The sequence below is a fragment of the Aotus nancymaae genome, unplaced genomic scaffold, assembly GCF_030222135.1.
Source record: "Aotus nancymaae isolate 86718 unplaced genomic scaffold, 86718_ANA_hifiasm-v0.15.2.pri h1tg000040l, whole genome shotgun sequence".
Classification (NCBI taxonomy): domain Eukaryota; kingdom Metazoa; phylum Chordata; class Mammalia; order Primates; family Aotidae; genus Aotus; species Aotus nancymaae.
This window is the reverse complement of record NW_026988454.1, coordinates 76,763,246-76,784,917: the sequence shown is the minus strand read 5'-3', so window position 1 is coordinate 76,784,917 and position 21,672 is coordinate 76,763,246. Positions and strand designations below refer to the sequence as shown.

At 39.2% G+C, this 21,672-nt stretch overlaps 1 protein-coding gene across 8 annotated transcripts in view; it reads left to right on the top strand.

The window, feature by feature from the left end:
- CASP8AP2 (caspase 8 associated protein 2) overlaps positions 1-21,200 on the top strand; it is a 29,825-nt gene extending 8,625 nt beyond the window's left edge. For 6 of the 8 annotated variants that reach the window (XM_021665536.2, XM_021665535.2, XM_064360835.1 and 3 more), the window contains 9 exons: positions 1,049-1,117; positions 2,500-2,600; positions 3,446-3,520; positions 5,310-5,425; positions 7,749-9,988; positions 11,500-14,611; positions 16,109-16,208; positions 17,909-17,961; positions 20,581-21,200. In XM_021665536.2, the coding sequence (XP_021521211.1) occupies positions 1,049-1,117; positions 2,500-2,600; positions 3,446-3,520; positions 5,310-5,425; positions 7,749-9,988; positions 11,500-14,611; positions 16,109-16,208; positions 17,909-17,961; positions 20,581-20,584 (5,870 nt within the window). In that variant the 3' untranslated portion in view covers positions 20,585-21,200. Of the gene's footprint in view, positions 1-1,048; positions 1,118-2,499; positions 2,601-3,445; positions 3,521-5,309; positions 5,426-7,748; positions 9,989-11,499; positions 14,612-16,108; positions 16,209-17,908; positions 18,230-20,580 lie in introns of all 8 variants that reach the window. The other 2 variants (XR_010336664.1, XM_064360838.1) reach the window with 2 other exon arrangements.
- Positions 21,201-21,672: the final 472 nt, after the last annotated feature.

Below are 21,672 nucleotides of genomic sequence, written 5' to 3'. Positions count from 1 at the left end.
TCTTTTTTTAGACAGAGTTTCGCTCTTGTTACCCAGGCTGGAGTGCAATGGCGCGATCTCGGCTCACCGCAACCTCCGCCTCCTGGGTTCAGGCAATTCTCCTGCCTCAGCCTCCTGAGTAGCTGGGATTACAGGCACGCGCCACCATGCCCAGCTAATTTTTTGTATTTTTAGTGGAGACGGGGTTTCACCATGTTGACCAGGATGGTCTCGATCTCTTGACCTTGTGATCCACCCACCTCGGCCTCCCAAAGTGCTGGGATTATAGGCGTGAGCCACCGCGCCCGGCCTGTTGTCTGGTCTTGATCTCCTGAATTTAAGCAATCCTCTCTTCAGCCTCCTAAAGTGCAGGGATTATAGGTGTGAGCCACTGCACCTGGCCTCACTAGTATATTTTTAAAAGTGAATTTTTGAAGTATATATTTGAGGTAGTTAATAAATAAATGTGACCAAATCTTCCTTTTTATAACTATGTGTAGAGAAACTTGTCTCTCTCTCTCTTTTTTTGTTTATTTGAGACATGGTCTTGCTCTGACATCCAGGCTAGAATGCAGTGGCACGATGTTGGCTCACAACCTCCACCTCCTGGGTTCAAGTGATTGTTGTGACTCAGTCTCCCTAGTAGCTGGGATTACAAGCGTGTACCACCACTTCTGGCTGATTTTTGTATTTTTAGCAGAGACACAGTTTCACCATGTTGTCCAAGCTGGTCTTAAACTCCTGGCCTCAAAAATGATCCTCCCACCTTAGCCTCCCAAAGTGCTTAGATTACAGGCAGGAACCACCACGCCTGGTCTTTTTTTGTATTTTTAGTAGAGACTAGGTTTCGCCATGTTGTCCAGGCTGGTCTTGAACTCCTGAGCTTAAGCGATCTGCCTTCCTCAGCCTCCCAAAGTGCTAGGTTTACAGGCACGAGCCACTGTGCCTGGCTTATCTCTCTTTTAAAGCAAAACTATTAAGTCTCTTTCTTTTCCTGGTCCTTCAGTGCAGGAATGGAAAAATCTCAGTGCCTAAAGTCATTTTTAACTAGTCTTTGCTTTTCTTGCAGCTTCTCCTCTTAAGAACAATGATGAAGGCTCATTGGACATATATGCTGGGTTGGATAGTGCTGTTTCTGGTATGTGAGTTCCATAAAATAGTTTCATTTTCTTTGGTCAGTTCATTGTGTTTGTTTTGTGGCTGCCAAATTCTAGTATAACTCATAGCTCCTAAACAATTTGCCCATTCTTGAAATTACACTGAGTTAATTAATTCTTTTTTCTTTTCTTTTTTTCCCCCATGGTAACTTCCAGAACCCAATCTTAACCAAAGCTTGATCAGAAAAACAAATTAACACACAGGTTTTTTTAATTCATTTAGATCTCAGATTTAATTGGACCTTGTGCAAAAATATTTTCCTCCACCTCCTGGGTTCAAGCAATTCTCCTGCCTCAGCCTCCTGAGTAGCTGGGACTATAGGCATGTGCCACCACACCCAGCTAATTTTTTATAGTTTTAGTAGAGACGGGGTTTCACCATATTGGATTATAGGTGTGAGCCACCGCACCTGGCCTCACTAGGTTACATAATATTAGAACATTTGAAAAGTGTAAGTTATTATAAATATTTTTAAATGTATCAGTAAGAGTGGTATGCTGAGAATCTACTTACCTATTCAAATTAGGAACCTTTTCCATAATCAGATTTCTCAAAGTTTTGAACTATGATCTTCACATCTAATTTGGTTGACACAACCATTTCAAATAAACTGGTAGACCATCTGTAAAATCAGTATAAATTTGGAATATAGGAGAAGTGAAATGTAGGATGAAGTATAGGAGATGGAGAAATGTGTAACTCTTCGAAGTAGACAAAACATCAAAAAGGGTAACAAGGCCAGGTGCGGTGGCTCATGCCTGTAATCCCAGCACTTTGGGAGGCCGACGTAGGCGGATCACTTGAGGTCAAGAGTTTGAGACCATCATGGCCAACATGGTGAAACCTTTTTTCTACTAAAAATAAAAAAAAAATTAGCTGGGCGTGGTGGCACATGCCTGTAGTCCGAGCTACTCAGGGAGGCTGAGACAAGGGAATCACTTGAACCCAGGAGGTGGAGGTTGCAGTGAGCCAAGATTGAGCCACTGTACTCTAGCATGGGCGACAGAGGGAGAAAACTGCATCTCAAAAAAAAAAAAAAGTATAACAAATATTTTCACTTTGATAGGCCAAGGCGGGTGGATCTCTTGAGGTCAGGAGTTTGAGACCAGCCTGGAAAACATGGTGAAACCCCATCTCTACTAAAAATACAAAAATTAGTGGGATGTGGTGGCATGCACCTGTAATCTCAGCTACTCAGGAGGCTGAGGCAGGAGAATGGCTTGAACCCGGGAGGCTGAGACTACAGTCAGCCGAGATTGTACCACTGCCACCACACTCTAGCATGGGTGACAGAACGAGACTCAAAAAACAAAACAAAAAGTGTAACAAATATTTTAATGGAAGGGTTTTTTTTGTTTTTAGACAGTGCTTCCAAATCCTGTGTACCATCAAGAAATTGTTTGGACTTATATGAAGAGATCCTGACTGAAGAAGGAACTGCGAAGGAGGCAACATATAATGATGTATGGGGTTGCCAAAATTATTAAGGACAGTTAGTTTTGTAACTTCTGAAGAGCAGTCAGCTGCTTAGTTTTGAATAAATATTTTGTTTAGGAACCTAGCTTTTAGTCTAATAAATACTTAAGTTAGTTTCTGTCTTTAGACTTGCTTTTTAAAGGAATGTTTTCTGAATACTTGTCTAAATTTAGTTAAAATTTTGCTTGACTTGGCCGGGCGCGGTGGCTCAAGCCTGTAATCCCAGCACTTTGGGAGGCCGAGGCGGGTGGATCACGAGGTCAAGAGATCGAGACCATCCTGGTCAACATGGTGAAACCCCGTCTCTACTAATACAAAAAATTAGCTGGGCACGGTGGCGCGTGCCTGTAATCCCAGCTACTCAGGAGGCTGAGGCAGGAGAATTGCCTGAACCCAGGAGGCGGAGATTGCGGTGAGCCGAGATCGCGCCATTGCGCTCCAGCCTGGGTATCAAGAGCGAAACTCCGTCTAAAAAAAAAAAAAAATTTTGCTTGACTCAATTTAAGCATCTGAATATAAAACCTCAACAGGCAATCTGTTAGAGAACATTTTTTTCTTTTCATTACATGTACTAAGTTATATTGTATGTTGCACAAAATGTCCTGAGACATTTTTTTTTTCTATATTTGAATTTTAAGGTTTGGATGTTGAATGTCAAACTAAACAAAATAGATTACTGGCAGGCTTAACTTTAAAAACTGGTAATCTTTCTGGTAGTAGACCTCATCTGGCTTTTTAGTGGATTAATTTGCAAATTTTAAAATATTTTGAAATGCCATTTAAGCTAAGAAAATAATTTTGAATGATACTTTAATTATTTTATATTTTATAGTTGCAAGTAGAATATGGAAAATGTCAACTGCAAATGAAAGAGCTGATGAAAAAGTATAAAGAAATACAGACACAGGTAGGGTATAAATCAAAACATAAAAAACAAATTACCAGGCACAATGGCTCACACAAGTAATTTCAGCACTTTGAGAGGCAGATGTGGGAGGATTGCTTGAGGCCAGGAGTTTGAGACCAGCCGTAGCAAGGTAGCGAAACCTCATCTCCACTAAAAAATGTTTAACAATTAGCTGGGTGTGGGCCGCTGTAGTCCTAGCTACTTAGGAGGCTGAAGAGGGAGGACCCTTGAACTGAAGAAATTGAAGTTACAGTGCGCTGTGATTGAGCCACTGCATTCCAGCCTTGATGACAGAGCAAGACCCTGTCACTTAAAAAGATAAAAAATGTTCTTAGAAATTAAAATGTTAAAGTGTTGATAATTCATGAGGAAGCTTTCTTTTAGTATTAAATGAAATAGCAAATGTGGCATGTATGCATTATTTTCTGAGTTGATGAAACTGATACAGGAAAATGGCTGGCTTTTTTTTTTTTTTTTTTTTGGAGACGGAGTCTTGCTCTGTTGCCCAGGCTGGAGTGCAGGGGTGCAATCTCAGCTCACTGCAACTTCTTCCTCCTGGGTTCAAGTGATTCTCCTGTCTCAGCCTCTCTAGTAGCTGGGATAACAGGCTTGTGCTACCATGCCCGGCTAATTTTTGTATTTTTAATAGACGAGGTTTCACCATGTTGGCCAGGCTGGTCTCGAACTCCTCACCTCACATGATCCACCTGCCTCAGCCTCCCAAAGTGCTGGGATTACAGATGTGAGCCACTGCGTCCGGCTGGCTTGATCTGTTAAATGGCATTGATATAAAGGGTCTGTTAGACTTAGGCCAATTAATAGTTAGTTAATAGAAAATTTGTGGAGATGATGGCAACTGGTTTAAAATAATGGTTTTGAGGAGCAAAGATATGGGTTTAAAATGGCTCTTGGGGGACAGTGATGATGACTTCACAGTTTTTGCCAGAATGACCCAATTTTTTGACTGTGCTGCAAAAATCAGGAATGTCATGTCCTGTTCTGGTTTTTACTTATTGGTAAAATTGTTTCTCTTCCTTACCTTTCCTCTGAAAAAACCAGTGAACTCTCAATTATTTCTTTGCTTATCTGAGGATTAATACATCTTTTTTTTTTTTTTTCCCTTGAGACAGTCTTGCTTTGTTGCCCAGACTGGAGTGCAGTGGCACAATCTCAGCTCACTGCAGCCTCACTGCAGCCTCCCCTTCCCAGGCTCAAGCAATTCTCCTGCATCAGCCTCTTGAGTAGCTGGGATTACAGGCGCCTGCCATCATGCCTGGCTAATTTTTGTATTTTTAGTAGAGACAGGGTTTAGGCATGTTGGCCAGGGTGGTCTTGAATTCCTGACCTTAGGTGATCTGCCTGCGTCAGCCTCCCAAAGTGCTGGGATTACAGGTGTGAGCCTCTGCGCCCAGCCTGGACTAATACATCTTTGCAAATTTAACTCAAGCTGTTAAATATGATATAATTCTTATTTTTATTTTCAATTTTCAAGATCATGTTTTAGACAGAACTTACTTTTTCTGCTGTCATTGGTTTTTCACTTTGATCTCTGTTTTAAGTAGTTTCACTTTAAGTGGGACTATTTCTGATGCCAGTTATCTTCTCATAATCTCAGCTTCCTCACCTGTATAAGGGGGAATAATACTCTTCATAGGGCTTATGAATTATATAAGATTAAATGTATGATGCCTACATGTAGTTAACATTCAATAATTACCAGCTAATATATGCAGTAGTATTAGTAACCCCGTAGGTATGTACTTCATTAATATATTTTGTGGTATTTTAGAATTTCAGCTTAATAAGTGAAAACCAGTCTCTTAAGAAGAATATTTCAGCACTTATCAAAACTGCCAGAGTGGAAATAAACCGCAAGGATGAAGAAATAAGTAATCTTCACCAAAGGTATTACTGAGTGGTATAGATGTTATAAATTACATGGATATTGATGTGTGGAATATTTTTAACCTTGAGAGGAAAGATGAAAATAATGTATTTTATTAAATACTTAAGGCTTTAATGTGAGTGATGACTACTATTCCAACTGGTATATTATAATGATATACATATGTGGTTTTTTTTTTTTTTTTGAGACAGGGTCTCAAAAAGGTTATATTCTGAACTACAGTGGGTTAGAACTTCACATTATGAATTTGGTCAGGAGAAGGGACACAGTCAACTCATAACAGGGTTCATATAAGGTTTACATATTGCTTTAGGTTGTATGTTTCCTAATCCTCTTATTTTATAACAATCTCCCTATATTTCTGAGTTTTTTTACGTTTTGGGGTTTTCTACACAATTAATACTGATTAGGAATAGATGTATGAAAATTCAGAGAAGTTATGGAAGTTCAGGAACATGAAGTTATTACAAAAAGCCAAAATGGGCCAGGCATGGTGGCTCATGCCTGTAATCTTAGTACTTTGGGAGCCGAAGTAGGAGAATTGCTTGAGTCCAGGAGTTTGAGCTAGCCTGAGCAGCATAACCAGATCCTGTCCCTACAAAAAATTAAAAATTAGCCAGGTGTGGTGGCGTGTGCCTATAGTCCCAGCTACTTGGGAGGTTGAAGTGGGAGGATTGCTTGAGCCTAGGACGTCAAGTCTGCAGTGAGCCATGATTGTGCTGCTGCACTCAGCTTGGGTGAAAGAGGGAGATCCTGTCTCAAAAATAAAAGTTAAAATGAGCTATGTACATTTTATTGCTAGAGAATCTACCACTTTTTTTTCTTCTTCTTTTTTTTTTTTTTTTTCCTGAGATGGAGTCTAGTTCTGTCGCCCGAGCTGGAGTGCAGTGGCACGATCTCAGTTCACTGCAGCCTCTACCTCCCAGGCTCAAGCAATTCTCCTGCCTCAGCTTCCCCAGTTGCTGGGATTACAGGTGGACACCACCACGCCTGGGTAATTATTGTATTTTAGTACAGACGAGGTTTCACCACAGTGCCAGGTGATCCGCCCACCTTGGCCCTCCCAAAGTGCATGAGCCACCATGCCCGGCCTGAAACCTACCAGTTTTTTTAAACACTAATATAAAACCTTAAGACTTAGATTTTGTGTGTTTTAAACAGTAAATATATACCATTCTCCTAGGAAGGAATTACAACTCTTTATTCCTTTTTACTTTTGCATAGTATATAACACCTTAAGATGGCAGTTAGTGCTTCGGCTTGCTATGGGATTGTATATGAAACAGAAAACTAGCATAGGGAATTATATCGAGTTCTACTTTGATCATGTCTGTTGTTTAGCAAGATTTTACTTTTCCTTGTGTTTCAGTTGAGCCAGAATGAATAAGGCAAGAAAATAATGTCACTTGTTCTAAAATAAGTGAACTTGTGGTTAGATGGGGAGTTGTGCACTGTGGTGTGTCTAAGAGACATTGGCAAGTACTGGGATAGATCTGACAGGTCCTCAAAACTTCTTTGAGCAAAGCACGTGAAAGAGAATTCATGTTTTAAAACTGGATAATTTAGTTGGAAGCTGGTAATTTATTTTTCTTCTTTTTTTTAGGGACAGGGTCTCACTCCACTCTGTCACCCAGGCTGGAGTGCAATAGCACAATCATGGCTCACTGCAGTCTCAACCTCCTGGTCTTAACTGATCCTTCCACCTCAGCCTCCCAAGTAGCTAGGACCACAGGCATGTACCACTATGCCTGGCTAATTAAAACAAAAGTATTTTTTTAAAGATAGGATGTCACTTTGTTGCCTAGGCTGATCTTGAACTCCTGAGCTCAAACAAGTGATCCTCCCACCGTGTTCTCCTAAAGTGCTGGTATTACAGATGTGAGCCACCACACCTGGCCAAAGCTGGTAATTTCTTTCTCAACCAGGAGATTGAGGCTGAGACAGAGTCTTGCTCTGTCACCCTGGCTGGAGTGCAGTGGTGCAATCTTGGCTCACTGCAACCTCTGCCTCCCAGGTTCAAGCAATTCTCTTGCCTCAACCTCTTAAGTAGCTGGGATTACAGGTGCCTGCCACCTCACCTGGCTAATTTTTTTGTATTTTTGGTAGAGACAGGGTTTCACCATGTTGGCCAGGCTGGTCTTGAACTCCTGACTTCAAGTGATCCATCCGCCTCAGCCTCCCAAAGTGCTGGGATTTTTAAAGGTGTGAGCCACTACACCTGGCCAAAGCTGGTAATTTATTAATCATGAATTACTCATGTGAATAAAGTTTGGAATATTGCTAAATATCATTTAACTTTGTTGTTTTTTTATTTCTCAATAGATTGTCTGAGTTTCCACATTTTCGAAATAATCATAAAACTGCAAGGACACTTGACACAGTTAAAACAAAAGATCTTAAATCTAGATCTCCACATTTGGATGATTGTTCAAAGACTGATACCAGAGCTAAAAGTGATGTTTCTAAAAATGCACGTCATAGCATTTCACTGCCAACTCTGGAAAAGGAAGGAAAATCACATTCTGATAAAAGGAGTACTTCACATTTACCTTCATCTGTTGAGAAACACTGCACCAATGGTGTTTGGTCGCGTTCTCATCATCAGGTTGGTGAGGGTAGCTCAAATGAGGATAATGGAAGAGGAAGAAAAGATGTTAGACATTGTCAGTTTAGCAGAGGAACTGATAGATTACGAAAAGACTTAAGTACTGGCTGTGGTGATGGTGAACCAAGGATCTTGGAGGCTAGTCAAAAGCTACAAGGACATCCTGAGAAATATGGTAAAGGTGAAGCAAAGACTGAAAGCAAAAGTTCAAAGTTTAAAAGTAACTCAGATTCTGACTATAAAGGTGAACGCATTAACTCTTCTTCGGAGAAAGAGACCCCTGGAGAAAGGTCACACAGTCGAGTAGACTCTCAAAGTGACAAAAAACTAGAAAGACAAAGTGAAAGATCACAAAGTATAAATAGAAAAGAAGTTAAATCACAAGATAAAGAAGAAAAAAAAGCTGATCAAAAACCTAAATCAGTAGTAAAGGACCAAGATCATTGGAGAAGATCTGAACGACCATCACTTCCTCATTCCAAGAATGAAATAGGAAAATTTTCTCATAATTCAAGTAAATACCATGTAGAAGAGAGAAGAGGATGGGAAGATTGTAAAAGAGACAGGAGTGTAAACAATCATAGTTTTCAAGATGGGAGATGTCCATCTTCTCTTTCAAACAGTAGAACTCACAAAAACATTGACTGTAAGGAAGTCGGTGCTATACACCAATGGGAAAATACACCTTTAAAAGCGGAAAGACATAGAACTGAAGATAAGAGGAAAAGAGAACGAGAAAGCAAAGAAGAAAATAGGCATATTAGAAATGAAAAAAGAGTACCTACAGAACATTTGCAGAAGGCTAATAAGGAAACTAAGAAGACCACTACTGATTTAAAGAAACAGAATGAGCTAAAGACTGATAAGAGAGAAGTCCTTGATAATGGTGTTTCTGAAGGAACAGATAATAAAGAGCTTGCAATGAAAGCTGAGAGTCGTTCAAATGAAACAAAAAACAAAGACTTAAAATTGAGTTTTATGAAAAAATTGAACTTAACTCTTTCTCCTGCTAAAAAGCAACCTGTTTCTCAGGATAATCATCATAAAATAACTGATGTTCCCAAATCCAGTGGTGTATGTGATTCAGAGTCTTCACTGCCAGCTAAAACAGTGGCATGTGTTCCTTCCATCAATGAACATATCTTGGGGAATGCCTCTGTCAGTGAAGATACCATGGGGGAAACCAAGTCAACGTTATTGGAACCAAAGGTGGTTCTAGCAGTAACTGAACCCAGGATCAGTATCTCAGAAGCCAAAATGGAAGAAGAAAATAGTTTGTTAGTTAGATGTGTTGACAGTACTATGCATTGTGAAGTGCCCATTTGTGCTACAGAGACTTCCTTCTCATCTCCTGTGGAAATACAGCAAACAGAATCCTTGCTTCCATCAACAGAAATGAAACAAACCATTAATCCAAGGGTGGCAGCTCCTGTGGTAATGGATATATTACAAACAGATGTGTCCCAAAACTTGGCCTTGGAATTGAATACCAAAAGAAATGATAATTCAGATTCTTGTGATATTTCTGAAGATATGGAAATGAAGGTGGCACTTTCAACAACAGTGGGTGAAACCACTGAAAGCATTTTGCAGCCTTCAGTTGAAGAAGCTGATATTTTGCCAATAATGCTTTCAGAAGATAATAGCCCAAAATTTGAGCCTTCTGTTACAGTTACACCACTGATTGAGAGTAAGTCGTGTCATTTGGAGCCTTGCTTACCTAAAGAGATTCTAGACTCTTCACTTCAGCAGACTGAGTTAATGGACCACAGAATGGAAATTGGTGAAACAAACTCATATCATGATGATGATAACTCAGTTTTGAGCATTGACCTTAATCACCTGAGGCCTATTCCGGAAGCCATCAGTCCTCTGAATAGTCCAGTGAGACCTGTAGCAAAAGTTTGTAGAAATGAAAGCCCACCTCAAGTTCCAGTGTATAATAACAGTCATAAAGGTAATAGTTGATATTATATTCTGTAACTTCTCTTTTTATGAGAATGTAAAATCCATAAGATAAACTGGTGCTTTTTCTTTTTTGATAACATAAAAAGTACCATTATTATTCAGCCCCTGTATCTAGAAGTGCACATGGAGTCTTTTTTTTTTTTTTTGAGACAGAGTCTTGATGTGTCATCCAGGCTGGAGTACAGTGGCGCAATCTCAGCTCACTGCAGCCTCTACCTCCCGGGTTCAAGTGATTCTCCTGCCTCAGCCTCCCAAGTAGCTGGGACTACAGGCGCCTGCCATCATGCCCAGCTAATTTTTTGTATTTTTAGTAGAGATGGAGTTTCACCATGTTGGCCAGGATGGTCTCTATCTCCTGATCTCATGATGGCACCTGCCTCAGCCTCCCAAAGTGCTGGGATTACAGGCATGAGCCACCTCGCCTGGCCAACATGGAGTCTTTAGTCTACATTTAGGTAGTTGTTTTTTTGAAACAGGGTCTTACATTTAGGTAATTTTTTTTTTTTGAGAGAGAGGGACTCACTCTGTCGCCCAGGCTGGAATGCAGTGGTGCGATCCAGCTCACTGCAGCCTCTGCCTCCTGGGTTCAAGCGAATTCTCCTGCCTCAGCCTCCCTAGTAGCTGGGACTACAGACGTGTGCCACCACGCCTGGCTAATTTTTGTGTTTTTTGGTAGAGATGAGGTTTCACTGTGTTGGCCAGGTTGGTCTCGGAACTCTTGGCGTCAAGTGATCTGCCCATCTTGGCCTCCCAAAATTTTGGAATTACAGGTGTGAACCACCATGCCCAGCCCATTTAGGTAATTCTTAATTATTTATACAAAGAAGGGAGTGTTAGGACAGGTTGTTTTAAATACTGTTTACTTGCTTTCTGATGTATTTTTGTTGTTCAAAAGCCATCATCAAATGGCTTAGAGTAGGTGATGCTACTAAAATGAAGTAAAGACACAATGCATAATTGATGATTATTCAAATAACCAAACTCTATACTTGTCAGACACCTGAGCACTTTTTAAGACCAATCAAAACGAATGATACAGGTGGGTGCGGTGGCGCACACCTGTAATACTAGCACTTTGGGAGGCTGAGGGCGGGTGGATCACAAGGTCAGGAGTTTAAGACCAGCCTGGCCAACATGGTGAAATGGCATCTCTACTAAAAATACAAAAATTAGGTGGGTGTGGTGGCAGGCACCTGTAGTCCCAGCTACTTGGGAGGCTGAGGCAGGAGAATTGCTTGAACCCGGGAGGCAGAGGTTGCAGTGAGCCAAGATTATGCCACTACATTCTAGCCTGGACAACAGAGCAAGACTTCGTCTCAAAGAAAAAAAAAAATCAATGATAAAAGTATTAGGCATTCACATTCTGCCTAAAAAAGAACTAGTAAAACTGAATTGCCTCAGTATTTTTTTGTTATATTTAATGTGGACATGTCAAATGACTAAACTTTAATATACTTTTATCTTCTATAGATGTGTTTAATATACTTTTGTCTTCTACAGATGTATTTTTACCAAATTCAGCTCATTCTACCTCTAGGAGTCAGTCTGATCTCAATAAGGAAAATCAAAAGCCAATTTACAAATCCGACAAATGTACAGAAGAAGACGCATGTAAGAATTCACCTTTAGATGAATTAGAAGAAGGAGAAATTAGAAGTGATAGTGAAACATCTAAACCACAAGGAAGTTTTGAAAAAAATGCCAAGCCTAGAGCTGAAGTGCGGAACTCAAAGACTGTCCCAGCAGGTGGGAGAAGTACTGTGTGTTTGGATAAAGACAGTAGGAAAACACATGTAAGAATCCATCAGACCAATAACAAATGGAATAAAAAACCTGGTAAATCTAGCAGATCTTCAAAAACAGAGAAGAAAGATAAAGTAATGAGCACTTCCAGCTTGGAAAAAATAGTTCCAATTATTGCTGTACCTTCTTCTGAACAAGAGATCATGCATATGTTCCGAATAATAAGAAAACATGTAAGGAAAAATTATATGAAATTCAAGGCAAAATTTTCATTAATACAATTTCATAGAATTATTGAGTCAGCAATTTTGAGTTTTACATCTCTAATTAAACATCTCAACTTATACAAAATCTCTAAATCAGTGACTACCTTACAGAAGAATCTCTGTGATGTTATAGAATCTAAACTTAAGCAAGTTAAAAAGAATGGCATAGTTGATCGTTTATTTGAACAGCAGCTACCAGATATGAAAAAAAAATTGTGGAAGTTTGTAGATGAACAACTTGATTATTTGTTTGCAAAGCTTAGGAAAATCTTAGTAAATTCCATGAACTTTGGAAGAGGTAGTGATGAAGGCAAACTTGAAAAAACAAGTAAACCAAATGCACAATCTTCGAGATGTCAGAAAAGGAGTGTGGACAACAAAGAATCGCTGAAAGAAAAATTGCCGAAATCAGAAGACACTGTTCATTATAAGTCTTCACTGGCATGTAAAAAATCTGAGGAAAAGTATCAAGACCAAAATAACTCCGGTATTAACACAGTAAAGCATGACATTAAAAAAAATTTTAACGCCTGCTTTGATAATATAAAGAACTCTCAACCTGAAGAGCACTCCTTGGAATTACACCGTCCAAGCACCCCAAAGTCAGAAAAAAATGAAGGAAGCAGCATAGAGGATGCACAGACATCCCAGCATGCAGCTTTGAAGCCAGAACGAAGTTTTGAGATTCTTACTGAACAGCAAGCATCTAGCCTTACTTTTAATTTAGTGAGTGATGCACAAATGGGTGAAATATTTAAAAGTTTGTTGCAAGGTTCTGATCTTCTAGACAGCAGTGTTAACTGTACTGAAAAAAGTGAGTGGGAGTTAAAGACTCCAGAGAAGCAGCTGCTAGAGACTCTTAAGTGCGAGTCCATACCAGCTTGTACAACAGAAGAACTAGTTTCAGGGGTGGCTTCTCCATGTCCTAAAATTATTAGTGATGATAATTGGTCATTATTATCATCTGAAAAAGGTCCGTCTCTGTCTTCAGGGCTTCCATTACCAGTTCATCCTGATGTGTTGGATGAAAGTTGTATGTTTGAAGTGTCTACTAACCTACCTTTAAGTAAAGATAATGTGTGTAGTGCAGAAAAGAGCAAACCCTGCATTTCTTCCATACTTCTTGAAGATCTAGCAGTCTCTTTAACAGTACCATCACCTCTGAAGTCAGATGCTCATCTCAGTTTTTTAAAGCCTGATGTTTCATCTAGTTCAACTCCTGAAGAAGTCATTAGTGCTCATTTTAGTGAAGATGCCTTACTTGAAGAAGAGGATGCATCTGAGCAAGATATTCATTTAGCTCTGGAGTCTGATAATTCAAGCAGTAAATCAAGTTGTTCTTCATCCTGGACAAGCCGATCTGTTGCTCCAGGCTTTCAGTACCACCCTAATCTACCTATGCATGCTGTCATAATGGAAAAGTCCAATGATCATTTCATTGTGAAAATACGGCGTGCAACACCATCTACTTCTGGTCTTAAACAGAGTATGATGCCTGATGAATCATTGACATCTTTGCCCAAGTGTGGAAACGAAGCTGATGAGGCAGCAGAGAAAGAATATATTTCATGTGAGAACACAGTTTTTAAATCTGTGGAAGAAGTGGAAAATTCCAATAAAAATGTTGATAGCAGTAAGTCAACTCATGAAGAACGGAGCTCTGTGATACAAACACAGGTTCCTGATATATATGAATTTCTTAAAGATGCTTCAGGTAAGACGGATCATAGTGATGGAGTGGCTGATGAATGTTTCAAATTGAATCAAGTGTGGGAACCAAAAGTGCCTGAAAGCATTGAAGAATTGCCATCAGTGGAAGAACTCTCACACCCTGTTGGGGATCATCTTCCAAACACATACATAGACCTAACAAAAGATCCAGTTACTGAAACCAAAAACTTGGGGGAATTCATAGAAGTAACAGTTTTAAATATTGATCATTTGGGATGTTCTGAAGGCAATTTAAATCAAAGTGCTCAAATATTAGACAGTTCTTTGCAGGCTGATACTGTAGGTGCTTTCATTGATTTGACACAAGATGCTTCAAGTGAGAGTAAAAGTGAAGATAATCATCCTGAATTAGCTGTTGAAGACTTGGGATGTGGGGTGATACATGTAGATGAAGATAATTGTAAGGAAGAAAAGGTGCAAATGGCAAACAGACCTTTGGAATGCATTGTTGAGGACACCTATATCGACTTGACCACAGAATCTCCCAGTTCATGTGAAGTAAAAAAGGACAAATTAAAATCAGAGCCAGCATCAAATTGTGATGATTTGGAGTTGCCTGGGACTTTGCATAATGCTCACAAAAAGAGAAAAAACCTTTCTGATCTAAATCATTCTCATAAAAAACAAAGAAAGGAAACAGACTTAACCAACAGGGAAAAGACCAAAAAACCTACCCAAGATTCTTGTGAGAATACTGAAGCTCACCGAAAGAAAGTCAGTAAGAAGAGGGCCCCTCCTGTGAATAAAGATCTCTCATCATTAAAAGCATCTCCAGGGATTAAGGATTCATCAGCAGCACTCACCACTTCTACAAGCCTTTCTGCCAAGAATGTTATTAAAAAGAAGGGAGAAATTATCATTTTATGGACAAGGTAAGACTTGTGAGATATTTAAATCACCAAGAAATTTTGAGCTCAGAAATCAAATCTGTCTGGCTGTGTGCAGTGGCTCATAGCTGTAATCCCAGTACTTTGGGAGGCTGAGGCAGGTGGATCACTTGAGCCTAGGAGTTTAGGACCAACTTGAAAACCCGGTGAAATTCTGTCTCTACAAAAAACACAAAAATTAGCCAGGCCAACATGTTGCGGCAGGCCTGTGGTCCCAGCTATTTGGGAGGCTGAGGCAGGAGGATTGCTTGAGCCTGGGAGGCAGAGGTTGTACTCCAGGCTCGGTGACAGAGCAAAACTGTCTCAAAAAAAAAAAAAAAAAAAAAAATCCTAAAACCTAAAGATACCTAATCTGTCATGTCTTCATAGCTTTATCCTAAAATAAGGAAGATGATGACTTCAAAAGTAGCCAAATTTAGTTCAAGATACATTCTAGACTGCTGTACTGTGGAATAGTCTAGAACAGTGGCTCTTAACCAGAGGTGTGCAGTACCGTCATGGATACAGCTTTTCACTCTGAAAAGCTCTATTGTGAAGTTAAAAGTAGTGAAAAAAAGTTAAAAAGTATATTTAACTTCACTTTTTAAATTAAAAACTATTATTTCATTTGGAAGCGACTAGTGTAAGCACATCTTAGAAGGAATGACAAGTGATGAAACAGCAAAAATGGGAGTGTTGGTATAGGTTGGTGCAAAAGCAATTGTGGTTTTTGCCATTACTTTAAGGATTAATCCTTAATCCATTTGCCGTTACTTTAATGGCAAAACCGCAGTTACTTTAGCAGCAACCTAATGCTTTGATTTTTCCTCCAAATTAGAAGTTTACAGTTTTTAAACCAGTTATCCTTTTGAGTTTCATATGAACTGTTTAAGAAAATTAAGACCTCATTCAGATGTAGAAGTAACAACAGTTATGAATCACTGGACTAGAGGTAGACATACTTGACTAGAATGCTTAATGAGAAGCCAAGTTTTGTGAAAACTGGTGATCAGTTTTCATGGTCCTCAAATTCCACAGTCTTCAAATCCCCATTTCATATAACTTTGCAGATGGCCGTATAAAATCTCAGCAATTGTATTAAACACACATTTGGTCAGAGTATTTAGAAAAAGCAGAGGTCTGGGAATTAGAAGATGTGGATTCTATTTTAGTTCTGGTTCTTCTGCTTATTATGTCTGTGACCATCTTTGGGCCCTAAGTTTTTTAGTGTGTACATTAAAGGTAGAATTTAAAAAAAAAAGAACTTTAATTTTGTCTTTAGGAAAATAAATCAGTACACTTGTTGTAGATTACATGAGTTCATAGAGTAAAATCATCTAAATCTTATTTCTCAGAGATACCCATTGTCATTATTTCTGTATATACACTTTTCCTTTTTCCTATGGGTTTAAATTTCCATGATTGGTGGACTTTAAGCAGTGGGACTTTTATTACCTTCCTACTATTATGTACAAAAACTAAATACAGATTTTTCCTCCTCAGAAATGATGACCGGGAAATTTTACTGGAGTGTCAGAAAAGAGGGCCATCATTTAAAACATTTACATATTTAGCTGCCAAGTTGGATAAAAATCCAAATCAGGTAACTACCCAATTTTTACATCTCTATTGGTTCACAGATGTTGCTACTCTAAGTACTTAAGATTTATGCTGGGTGTGGCAGCTCACACCTATAATCCCAGCACAGCCAGGGTGGGAGGATCCCTTGCAACCAGGAGTTCGAGACCATCCAGGCAATATATTAAGACCCCTGCCTCTATAGAAAAATTTTAAAAAATTAGTGGATGCTGTGGTGTGCACCTGTGGTCTCAGCTACTCGGGAGGCTGAGGAGGGAGGATCACCTGAGCCCAGGAGTTCACGACCAGCCTGGCCAATAGAGTGAGACCATGTCTCTACAAAAAACAAAAAAATTAGCAGGGCATGGTGACATGTACCTGTAGTCTCAGCTACTCAGGAGGCTGAGGCAAATGTATTGCTTGAGCTCAGGAGGTTGAGGATGTAGTGAGCCATGATCATGCCACTGCACACTAGCCTGAGACAGAGTGAGACCCTGTTTCAGACAAATAAAAGTAAATAAATGCTTAGATTGAATTTTTTTCTTTTTGAATTCAAGTTAGTAGTTTTCTTTTTTTTTTTTTTTTGAGCTAGAGTCTCACTTTGTTGCCCCTGCTGGAGTGCAGTGGCATGATCTTGGCTCACTGCAACCTCCACCTCCTGGGTTCAAGTGATTCTTGTGCCTCAGCCACCCAAGTAGCCAGGATTACAGGTGTGTGCCACCACACCCAGCTAATTTTTTATATTTTTAGTAGATTACTGTAGAGACAGAGTTTTGCTACATTGGCCAGGCTGGTGTTGAACTCCTAGCCTCATGTAATCTTTTTGCCTTGGGCTCCCAAAGTGCTGAGACTATAGGCGTGAAGAAAATGTTTTTAAGAGATAGAGTCTCACTACAGTGCCTAGGCTAGATCTGAACTCCTGAGCTGGCTTAGATTTACTTTTTGAGTGTTAGAATATGTAGGTATTTATTAGCCAGCCTCTTTAAAAGCATGGCTCAGTGTAGGACTGTTAAAAACTTGGTGATTGTGGAAGAAGTATGACTGGGAAAATCCTGTTTATTTTGTAAACTGATGTTTGCTTGTTTAAGAAATAATAATGCTTGTAATCCCAGTCCTTTGGAAGGCCGACCTGGGAGGATTGCTTGAGCCCAGGTTACAGTAAGCTATGCTCTTGACACTGCACTCCAGCCTAGGTGACACAGCTAGACTCTGTCTCCTTAAAAACAAAAGTTTAATATTGAAAAGTTAACTAATAATCACCTTTAGTATATGAAGATATTTTTCTTTTATTTTTTTCTGTTTTTAGACAGAGTTTTGCTTTTCTTGCCCAGGCTGGAGTGCAATGGTGTGATCTTGGCTCACCGCAACCTCCGCCTCCCAGGTTCAAGCGATTTTCCTGCCTCAGCCTCCTGAGCTGGGATTACAGGCATGTGCCACCATGCCCACCTAATTTTGTATTTTTAGTAGAGAAGGGGTTTCTCCATGTTGGTCAGGTTGGTCTCGAACTCCTGACCTGAGGTAATCCGCCCACCTCAGCCTCCCAAAGTGCTGGGATTACAGGTGTGAGCCACTGTGCCCAGCCATGAAGATAATTTTCTAAACATTACTTCATCTCTTTATTATTGAAGGTAACTTTCTGTCTTTAGCTGTCTTATGAAAGTATTCTTCAAAGATGAAAAAGATTACTGAGGTATTTACAATTAACACTGATTTTTAAATTTTCAGGTCTCAGAAAGATTCCAGCAGCTAATGAAGCTCTTTGAAAAGTCAAAATGCAGGTAGTTAATGGTTACACTACAGGAGACTAGTAAAATAAATGTTTGACACTGTAGTTGTGCAGTGAATGGCTGGTTAGTCATTGAAGATGTGAATAGTGGGTGAGAGACATCCAGTTGAGTTCCTGCCTCAGTCACAGGTTGGAGGATGGTTGCTCGAGCAGGCATCTAAGGTGACCTCATCCACAGGGACGTGCTCAGAGTGAAGCCTGCTGCAGTTCAGATCAGCATGGCATCTCTCCTCAACCCTCTGATTGCTGATGAGTCTAAGGTGGGGGGAAATCCATTTGATTACTAAAAAAATTTTATAGATAAATATAAAACCAAACATTCTTGAATTGCAGTATGTGGTTCATAAGCAGAAAAGTCTATGTTGTCATGGTAATTTAATATTTCTCACATTTTTTAATTAGTGCTAATTAAAATACAAAACATATTTATAAAGTCTCTTGTCATCTAAACTGATGACATGATTTACCATATTAAATTGTTAATAATGTTCACAGACATGTTTCCTCAGGTTTTGTACTTCTCGTACAAGTCATCTTGTACATACAGGTTTATTAAGGCAATAATATCTAAATTATCAGCAGAATGCTGGGTGTGGTGGTGACCACCTGTAGTCCTAGCTACTTGGGAGGCTGAGGCAGAAAGATCGCTTGAGCCCAGAAAATCTGAGGGTAGGGTACTAGGATTGTGCCTGTGAATAAGCAATACACTCTAGCCTGGGCAATATAGTGAGTCTCTAAAAACTAATTAAATAAATAAATTACCAGCAGGTTTTTTTCTGTAAGATGTCAGCCAGTTGCTTAAATATTTTGGATTTTTATGTAAGCAAAATTTTAAAGATATTTAACATATCACTATATTTTTAATTGATTTGTAGTCCTAATTATTTGAATCCAAAACATTCAATTTTAAATTAAATGAAGTTTTTGAATTAAATCTGAATAGAAACTATATTTGGACATAGAGAGCCATGGACAGTGGCTCACGCCTGTAATCTCAGCATTTTGGGAGCCAAGGTGGGCGGATCACTTGAGGCCAGGAGTTCTATACCAGCCTGGCCAACATGATGAAACCCTTCTCTACAAAAAAATACAAAAATTAGCTGGGCATGGTGGCACGTGTCTATAATCTCAGCTATTTGGGAGACTGAGGCATGAAATCACTTGAACCTGCTAAGTGGAGGTTGTGGTGAGCGCCAAGATTGCGCCATTGCACTCCAGCCTGAGTGACAGTGAGACTGTCTCTCAGAAAGAAAAAAAAAGCAACTAGATTTGGACATACAGCACAGTGCTAGTGAGCTCTTCAAAATATGTTTAGTAGTTTACTATGACATTAAATTTTTTTTTAAGAGACGGGGTTTCACCATGTTGGCCAGCTTGGTCTCAAACTGCTGACCTCAGGTGATCCGCCCGCCTAGGCCTTCAAAGTGCTGGGATTACAAGCGTGAGTCACCGCACCTGGCCAACATTAAATTTCTTTTCTTTTTTTTTTAATTTGAGATGGAGTCTCACTTTGTTGCCCAGGTTGGAGTGCAGTGGCAAGATCTCAGCTCACTGCAAACTCTGCCTCTTGGGTTCATGTAATTATGATGTTAAATTTCTATTTATATAATTCAGAATGTGGCTGGGTGCAGTGGCTCACACCTGTAATCCAGCACTTTGGGAGGCTAAGGTGGCCAGATCACCTGAGTTCAGGAGTTTGAGACCAGCCTGGCCAACATGACGAAACCCCATCTCTACCAAAATTAGAAAAATTAGCTGGGCGTGGTGGCACGTGCCTGTAATCCCAGCTACTTGGGAGGCTGGGGCAGGAGAATCGCTTGAACCTGGGAGGTGGAGGTTGCAGTGAGCCAAGATGGCACCCCTGCACTACAGCCTGAGTGACAGATCAAGACTCCATCTCAAAAGAAAAAAAAATAAAACCATACAACAGAATGTAAGATTAAATAATGAGGAATTTGAAAAAGAAGCTTATTCTAAACTTTTTTAAAAAGCTCTGGGCAAAGTGGCTTGGTTATCTTTTATATTAACTCTGCTTTAAGATTTTTGCAGCCTTTAAGAATTTAAATCAAGTTTCTTTTTTTAACCTTAATGTTATCTTAAAATACGATTTCCATTTTCTTGTGAAGAGAATGTAAATACACATGAGGGTTTCGCTGTGTTGCCCAGGCTGGTCTCGAACTCCTGGACTCAAGCAATCCACTTGCCTTGGCCTCCCAAAGTGCTGGAATTACAGGCATAAGCTACCGTATCTCACCAAAAATCTAAAACCATTTAATGAATTTGATATTTGAGATTTTCTTTGCTTGCAGGATAGCACATATCATGGGTTATTTCACTTCTGTCTTGCCTCTTAACTGATTTTTTCCCCCACAAGTACTGTAGTCTCATTAAATTTTTGTCAATATCAATCAAAGTATAATGATAGTTACCAAACTGATTGCAAAAGCTAGTGTTTTTTTTAAAATTTTGAGACCAATTGGAAGATGAGAAAGCCAGCTTACTAAACACCAATATTGTCTAAATAGAGCTCATTTAAAAGGTAACACATTATGAGATAGTCCTATCAGAAAAATAAATAGAATCATAACTTTAGCATTTTCTTACATTACAGATAAGTTGCCGAATTCCTGGGAGTCTTAATTGATATTGCATACTACACAGAAGCTTCAAATTCCTCATGTTATAAATGAGCACTAGAGGGAGATTTATCACCTTTTTGATTACCAGATGATAATCTATGTTTGTTATTACTTGGTGACTCTCTGATTTCACATCAGCATGTTCAGCTTGTTCCAGTCATCATTCTGATTTACTTATGCGTTATTGGCCAAAATATTTATTTTTAAACATGTTAGAACTTAAAACGAAAACAGTGATGTATTGAAATTTTAGTTTTGATATTTTAAAGAAATGACTTTCTTTTCTAGATTTAAAAAATTGTTTTGTAGCATTTTAAATTTAGTGACTAGTTCAAGTGTTCATCCCTTTTTTTATTTGCTTTTATAATTGCCTCTCATTTTGGTATATTGTAAAATAATTTAAATAATGTATTTATAAATATGTATAATGATGTAAAATACTGTGTGTATATGTATGTATGTGTGTCTCTGTATGCACACACATAAATGGCTTTGCCTAGCCAAGGATTTTTGTATCTGTATAAAACGTTTTGTATAAAGTTTGCTTTCAATAACAGTAATGTATAATAAAACCATGTAAAGTTTTGTTGTATTTTGATTAGAATGTTTATTTTACTTTTACTGTGTTTACATAATAATTAAAACATCAAAAGAGGTAAAAGTCCCAGGGGACGTAGGGAGCAATTTTGAAGTGGTTCCTTGTGGGGGTGTGGCTGGCTGAATGGCTCTGAGTAGATTTGTTAGGGAAAACTGATTGCTCTTGCCTGCTTTCTCACAGCAAGCACTGAAACAGTGAGCCCTATCTCTGCTGCAGGTGTCCTCACAGATAAAATTAGAGTAGCACAAGAGCTTTTTGAGTGAAGATTTTGAGAAAACAGGTGTAAGGACTCATTAGCTTGGGCATTACTTCTTCACCCCTCTGCCTTCAAACTCACAGAACTAGTGAGTTAATGTAGGCCCTAGATTCTAGGAAGTGCCTTTTCTCATTGCCATTTTTCTCAGGGTATTCAAAGGAAGAAGCCCTGTCCTAAAGGATTACACATTGAAACAACTAGCAGTGGTTT